Source organism: Aplysia californica, unplaced genomic scaffold (assembly GCF_000002075.1).
Source record: "Aplysia californica isolate F4 #8 unplaced genomic scaffold, AplCal3.0 scaffold00055, whole genome shotgun sequence".
Taxonomy (NCBI): domain Eukaryota; kingdom Metazoa; phylum Mollusca; class Gastropoda; order Aplysiida; family Aplysiidae; genus Aplysia; species Aplysia californica.
Genome location: NW_004797325.1, coordinates 2,011,006 through 2,018,845, shown reverse-complemented (window position 1 = coordinate 2,018,845; position 7,840 = coordinate 2,011,006). Strand labels below are relative to the sequence as shown.

The following is a 7,840-nucleotide window of genomic DNA, read 5'->3' as shown; positions in this document are numbered from 1 at the left end:
CCTCTTTTTTTGTCACTCTCTCCCTTTCTCTTTCTTTCTCACTCTCTCCCTTTCTCTTTCTTTCTCACTCTCTCCCTTTCTCTTTCTTTCTCACTCTCTCCCTTTCTCTTTCTTTCTCACTCTCTCCCTCCTTGTTTTGTTTTAGAGAGGTTTTACGGCGCTCGCAACTGCGAAAGGTCATATGAGTGCCAGAAGATTAGAGGTGTTACAAGAGAATAACAAACATAAAAAAGAAGAAGGGGAGATAAGGACGATAGAAAGAAAAAGCAAACATCAGAGCACCCGCCACCCACCTACTCTCTCTTCCTCTTCTACACCTATGCCTGGCTCAAGAAAACTGACAATTCTTGACTTTAAAAAAAACACCCACAATTGTCTCATCAAATACTAGTCCATATTTATCATCACAGCACACAGAAGTCTCAGTTTTTAGATTTTATTTAGATAACAAAAAAGCGTCGCCCTCATGATGGAAATCCCACAGTAGCAAGTTTTAAAAAAGTCCACGTAGGAAATTATATGATGAGTATACATCTTCAGTTCAGCCCAAATACATCATGTACAACATTTGAAAGACCATGAATCATGTCACAGGGCATTGAGGTCTCAGAAATGACCTCAATAAATACATGTTCACTCTTATATACACGTGCATAAATAATAGCTGTAGTAATTCTGTTGACAGACATAAACCTCAGATTTCTCACTGAAAGTCCTGATACTCTACGCCATAACAATCCTATACCTGTGTGCGTCATGATATAGGCCGGTATGCTCACACATGCATACACTCACGCATAAGTGTGCCTACATGCTCTCACGAACATGCACACACACACACACACACACACACACACACACACACACACACACACACACACACAAAAGCACACATACAAGTGCACACACTGATACATACACACATGCATCTAAACCAACTTTTTAGAAAAACAAACTGTGTATGGAACAGGAACAAGAAATTCCGAAACAGGAGTCAAACAGTACACTTGCTAAAATGACATTATACAGAAAATATGAATATAATAATATTGAATAGTATTAAAACTGAAATGATCCCAAAAATTCACCTACATACACACATGTACACATGCACTCACAGCGGTCAAGAATTTGTTGTCCTCGAAACATACACATAACAGCAATACCTGGAGGTGTATTGTAATAGACATTTATCCACTAAAATAAAAACCCACAACTTAGAACCAGTATATAATACACCTTTAGGAATCCTTGAGTGAGTGTCACATTGATGTGCAGCATGATGTAATGAGAGCCATTACTCACAATAGTAGAGACTGAGAATCAAAGGGACATAATCAAGAAGTGGAGGCAGAGAAGCAAAGAGACATAAAAGCATGTACACCTTGTAACTGTTGGAGAAGCCCATGGACTTGAATCGAATCATGTACCGGTACTGGAAGTGTAAGAAGCAAAGGGAATGGGCTTAACTTGTGACGTTCTGTGAGAACAAGAGACATGAGCATCACCTTCAATCAATGACTGAGAAGCAAAGAAACATAACAATGACCCTGCACCTACCAGAGAACATCCCCTGATCCACACAATGCGGCATGGGAGAGGAGTAGAGAGGGAGAGGTTGGAGAGAGAGGAGGGTAGATATCTCAGTACTTCACAGACATAATATAACTGACATGTGTAGCTATCACAGAGAGCCTTATACAATGTATGTGACCAGCATGGTCAGTATGAGGAAAGATTCAACCTTGATAAACGCACAGAAAAAACAAAAGTAGCCTACAATCACACTGTTCACAAGTCACTGGATACATCACAACATGAGCACGGATCTCAGTCTTATCTCCCTCACACACTATTGTGTAATGAGATGTGTGAATGTATGTGGGGAAAATGCTACCTACTGTGTATTCATGGCAAGGACGGTATGAAACACCTTGACAGTCACAGAAATTACTCCGCGTGGACTCAAATTATTGCATGAAGTTACATAAATTACAGTGACATCAAACTACACTTGGTTCTGGGCAACAACAAGGTGGACTATTTCGTCAAACACATACATCCAACTACATGTGCATGTACAAGGAATGTGTCTCAGTTTCTTCATAAAAGGCTTAAATCACACACAACGGATATCCACTCATATCTAGTGGTACCAAGTTCAGATGACACATCTACCAACCACCAACCCTTGTACCATTGCACAGAATAAATAAATTACAAGATGACAAGAACAACTACAACCCATGAGACAACGACCAAAGTCCTTTAATTCTTTTTTACCTTTAATTATCTTTTTAACTGATGCAGAGTAAAGAAATCCTTGCAATATGGCATACCCCAGCAAACCTGATGCTAAACAATACACCCTTGTGAGCTCCAGCGCCATATGGCACACTCCAGTGAGTGTTTTGTCATACAAGTCAATGACTGACATCAACAAGCACTTCATATTTTATGGATGTCATCGTATACTTTAGGCAGTTCAAAGCTTTATGGCATACACCTGGCAAGTGCTTCAAATCATAGTGTACCCCAGTGAGTACCGTGCTACATAGTACACCTCAATGACCGCCATATCATAAGGCACATTCCAACAGGCATCTTGCCATACATAAGTGTCATAAGCCTTTCCCCTGTGAGCAGAAGTAAAGACTAACAATCTGATCTGCCCACTGGGGACAAAACACATTGAATATGTAAACAGTACAAGTGCCTGTCGTTATCTCATTTCTGCTTCAAACAGACGGCACTGAGAAATAACTCTGCCAAGTCGACCTTCATGACCTTCATTTTTGTTTGTTTGGTCCCATGTCCTACTTTTATGGATGTCAGAAGTTAGTTACGTTTACCACTGAAATATGTGTCAAGAATTGTGATGAACATGATGATGACGATATATCTGAGTAGATTAGGCAAGATTATTGAAAATCTATTAAATTGATAATGATGATGTTTGTTAGCCGTTTTCAGGGGTAGGATACACCCCTCATTCCCTCCCCTCGCATAGAGTGATCAAATTCTAAAGCTAAATTGTCATCACTTCCATAACATTTTATAAAGGTTTGCCAAAATATCACATGGGGGCTGCTTCCAGTTGATGACTGTGTTACCGTTATGAACCCTATCCCATGCTATCATTAGTACAACAATTAATACTGAATGTGGCAGCCTAACTATTGTTTATTTTTAAAAAGCTCAGTTAAATTTGAGATAAAACCAAGTCACAGATTTTGAGTCTCTTCCAAGTCGAACTTCCACAAAATACAATAACATCCTTACAGCATTGGAGAGTTTAAAGTAAGTCTACTTGGTATTAGCCAAGCCATAAGCATATATATAATATTGTCCCAAACACCAGTTGTCACAATGTTTAAGTGTCACTTGCTATTCTAAGAATACAGTAGGCAGCCATGTCATAGGATTTGATTGGCAAAATCTGTAGGCCTATTCTTTATTTTGTGTCAACAAGAACACTTGGTCTGCAACAAAAAGAACTATCAATACAAAACTTGTTGTAAACACAATCCTGTGAAAACCTAGGTAAGTCAGTGCCAACAGAAAGTGAAGTAAAATAACATCCCAACTAACCAACACAACAATGGACAAAGCAAAACAGACAAAAAGAAACAAAAATAGAAAAAGAAAAAATTAAGATCTCTAATCACCCACTTGGCTGTCCCTGTGGTTTTATGCACCCCGCATAATTTAGCAAAATTTGATCATTTTTTGCATAATTTCTGATTATTTTCCTTTATCATTCTTTGTTAAAATGAACAGAATCGCATAATTTTACATTTTTGGGCTGTTTGCATAATTTCAAAATTTTTCTTGCTTAAAAACGACGGGGACAGACTTGGTGATACATGCGAGTAGAACTGAGTCACAACCGAGTGATGAGACACACACCATACTGATTTCTGAAACCACTCAATGCTAACCTTGATGGTAGTATCAGGCCCTTGGAATTCTCTCAAGGGATTATGATACAAAGACTCAAAGAGGTTTGAGCCAGCAATCACACATCTCTTCACACATAATATTTCATGTCACCACAGACACTGCTTGGCTCTACGGTACCTCTGAAGTGGAGTCATTCTGTAGACAACACTTACAAAACACAACACGCACATCACTCCTAAAACACCATCCTCAAGTCTAGCACAGCACAACAAGCATTGCGTAAACACCAATATGCAGATCAGGCAACCGGAGAAGAAAAGAAAACATCTTTAAAATATTTAATCTAACTACTTATTTCTATATAAAATGAAGTAAGACTCCTCCTCTCATGAATGTATCCAGGGAAGTGAGCTGGTCAGTACTTCCCTGACCACATGTGGCAGATGACAAGCACAGTTTACAACTCATACACCGGGCCAGACCACCCACCAACAATGAGGCGCTTTGTCCTGGAATTGTTCAATAAGGATTTTGATATCACAAACATCTGGTCCCAGTAAGTTCAGTCTCTACATGTTTCACTCGAACAATTGGCAGAAGAATTCCATTGACCTGTGCAATAATTATGTCACAACTAGAATGGCCAATTACACTGTAGGCCTGTGGTATCACATTTAACTCTTGGGTACCTATCACACACAAAATCTCCACCGACACATCCTCAGCGCTCAGACCCAGAGTTGTCACAATAAATAAGGTCACAGCAAACAGCCCAGAAAACAGGTTGGTCACTGGTCAAAGGTCACAAAATAAGGGGGGGGGGGGTGTATGTGAGCAAAGATCACAGCACATATGTTACAAAGTGCATCATCAAGCTTAGCCAGAAAACAGTTTCCATTCACAAGCTCATATAAACCTCAATGTAAACTGTAACATCTGACCACAGACCACTGATGTGCTTGCCAGCACTTGCCAGTGACCTTTGACTGTTGACCCAACAATATAAACTTTCTTCTGGCTTTCTTTGCAGGACAACAGGAGCTCGCTTAGTTAGGCATGTTCTTTTACACCAACTATGGCCTCGCTGGAAGTAGACTTCCAAAACTAAAGTTTCTGTGTCTGTGATCTGATGTGGCCTGTGAGATCAATGACTGTTGCGAGGTGACGGATGAAGCAAGATGAGACCCCCTGGTCATCATCAGCCTGATGGAAGCTGTTTGTGTGTTCTATGCATCACGGGTGTCAAGTGTTGGTGACATTCTCATTTGGCCAGCAGTGTGTCAATCTGGAAAGGAGGAAGTATTTGTTAGTGAGGAGAGTTTTGAGCCAGTTGACAAGTGAAAAACATAGCAGCTTACATGCCCTGCATGATCTAAAGACAACTAACACCTCCACAACCACCTATACATCACTGGCTCCACCCACAAACCATAAGTTACTTGTCCCATCCCTATATCACTAGCCCCACTCTAACAATAGTGTTGTGCATACCTCAATAACCCTGCCCACACATCACTGTCACTGAGCTGTCCCATGGACCACTGGTGACTGGAAATATTTTACGCTGTCCCCTCTGACATAATTGCAGATCGATAAGAAGACAGGTTGCTTCAGCTCTGCTGGTCAGGGCCAACCAGGGTTGAATGAGAGACAATGTCTCGTTAGAAAAAAAGAGACACTTGATAAAACAGACTTCCCAAAATGGAATAAAACTCACATCTGCAAATAACAGTGAAGGGCCTAATCATTACACCACAGACCCCATCACAGAACCACTGGTTCCACCTAAAGATTACAAATTGCTCGCCCAGCCTGTGCAGCACCAGCAAAACCAACAGACCACAAGCCCATCCCAGATAACCAGATCTACCCATGTATCACTCGTCCTGCCCATACACCACCGGCTCCATTTAGAGATCACCTTCTTCCCCTTCCAGCTGACTAGCCTTGTCACTGCATCAGTAAATCTCACCAATTATCCTGCCACGCATGATCGGACCACTCAAAGACATCTATCCCCATCTACAGACGACTATCCAACTTGCAGAAAACAAGCTCCACCCAAAGACAACTATCCCAGCTCTTAGATTTCAGTCCTCAGACAACTAGCTCCTCCCTCTGATGACTTTCCCATCCATACAAGGTACTTCTCAGACTATTAAACTAACAAGTCCACAAACAAAGAGCTCCCACATGTCCATCTCACCCACAGATGATGTGGCCCTACCCACAAACAACTAGCTCCACCCCCAGAAGATGTGGCCCTACCCACAAACAACTAACTCCACCCCCAGATGATGTGGCCCTACCCACGAACAAATAGCCCCGCCCACAGACAACTAGGCCCTGCCCACCTGTGTTTTGTACATCTCCTTCACGTCCTGTAGATCCAGCCTCAGCTCCTGTACCTGCTCCTCCTTCTCTCCGTACATCTGAAGCAGGGCGCTGTAGCGGCCACTCAGCTCCTGGGGAACACACACACAAACACTTACATGTGACAAAGCCGCAAAAAGAGATACATTCTACAGGAGTACAGTCAAACCAACTCTAATGGCCATCTGTATAAAGCAATCCCCTGTACAAATGGCCACTTTCCATTTCCCCTTTTAATAAAAAAATGATCTCACTTAAGCCTATTCCCGTGTATTTACGGGACGCTCCGCTGGCCTGGTGGTCTAATCCTGTGCATTTACCGTACGCGCTTTATCGATCGATATTTCCAGTGTTTTTCGGTTACAAATCACAGGAAACGGAGAACCAACAGTTGACCCACTTGTTTTGTTTCGTCATAAATTTGGTGAAGTTATAGACGATACGCTCTGACTTGTAATGGACTAAGTCAGTCATCCCTGCATTTCGACAGATGATTTTATTGTAAATTAAGCGCAAAAGAAATTCCGTAATCCCCATTCCAAAATAATGATAAAATAAAAACTGCTTGGACAAATTAGACGCAGTTTTCTTTTTCTTTGAAAGCATTTCTTTCTTTCTCCTGCTGCATTTGTTTTATTATGATAGCTTTCACAGTCTTTTTGAGGTCAACGCTTCAATATACCCCAAAAGTGTGAGGCTGCAATGGTTGTTGGGTGAAAAATAGCTCAGGCTCAAGTCACTAAGACTAAGTGAGTTAAAAATGACACTGTTGAAGATGTCCACCTGTCTTAGACAACCACTTTTCTCCTTGGCCATGGGTGGTCGTCTTACTAAAGTTTGACAGTAGTTAGGTGTTGGATTGGAAAATTAAAAGTTCTGAGTTGAACTCTCTGCTCTGTACAACAGAACTTTGAATCCCTAGGATAGACACTTTCCCTTACTTTTCAAAGAACACCTTATCATACAGAATGTGAATAACAGCAACAATGTGCCCACCTAACAGGCTGTGATACTGTTTGTTTGCAGGGAACACATTCACCACAGCACTGTGATCACAAAGGTCTCCAACCAAAACCTGACAACTGAGAAAAATCTTAAAAGATTTCCCCGATCTGACACCATTAGAAGACCATTTTGTGTAGACAGCACACAAACAGTACTATAGCTTGTTCACTTTTGTCTGTTTGTATTAAAAATAATGTCAGTTTTTTTTTTCTTTGCCTGTAAAAAGTATGTCCCCAGACTTTGATAGCTTGTGCCAGAGGTCATAAATGTCGGCCAATCATTACTGACCTGGAACTCTGTCTGGAGTTTTTCATGCTCTGCTTTTTTCTCCTTCAGCTCCTCATTCTGGTTGCTGAGGTCAACGAGTTCACGAGCCATTGACTCACGGGTACGCTCTAGCTGCTGGATCTCCGACTGAAAGATTCAGAAGCAGAAACAGTGGAAGCATTAGACAGATCTGTGTGCTGTGCGTTAATGGCGGTGATTGTGTAGGGGTGGGGAGAGGAACTGGGGTATTTATCAGTAGATGTGTGAGAGAAATCTGTGAAAACGTAGGGAA

General features: G+C 41.4%; 1 protein-coding gene across 1 annotated transcript in view; it reads right to left on the bottom strand.

The window, feature by feature from the left end:
* Positions 1-420: 420 nt before the first annotated feature.
* Positions 421-7,840, bottom strand: part of LOC101852905 (TATA element modulatory factor) — a gene marked incomplete in the record, with an annotated part of 51,405 nt that continues 43,985 nt past the window's right edge. The window contains 3 exon segments of the mRNA XM_013079549.2: positions 421-5,188; positions 6,258-6,368; positions 7,570-7,695. Of these exon segments, the coding sequence (XP_012935003.1) occupies positions 5,165-5,188; positions 6,258-6,368; positions 7,570-7,695 (261 nt within the window).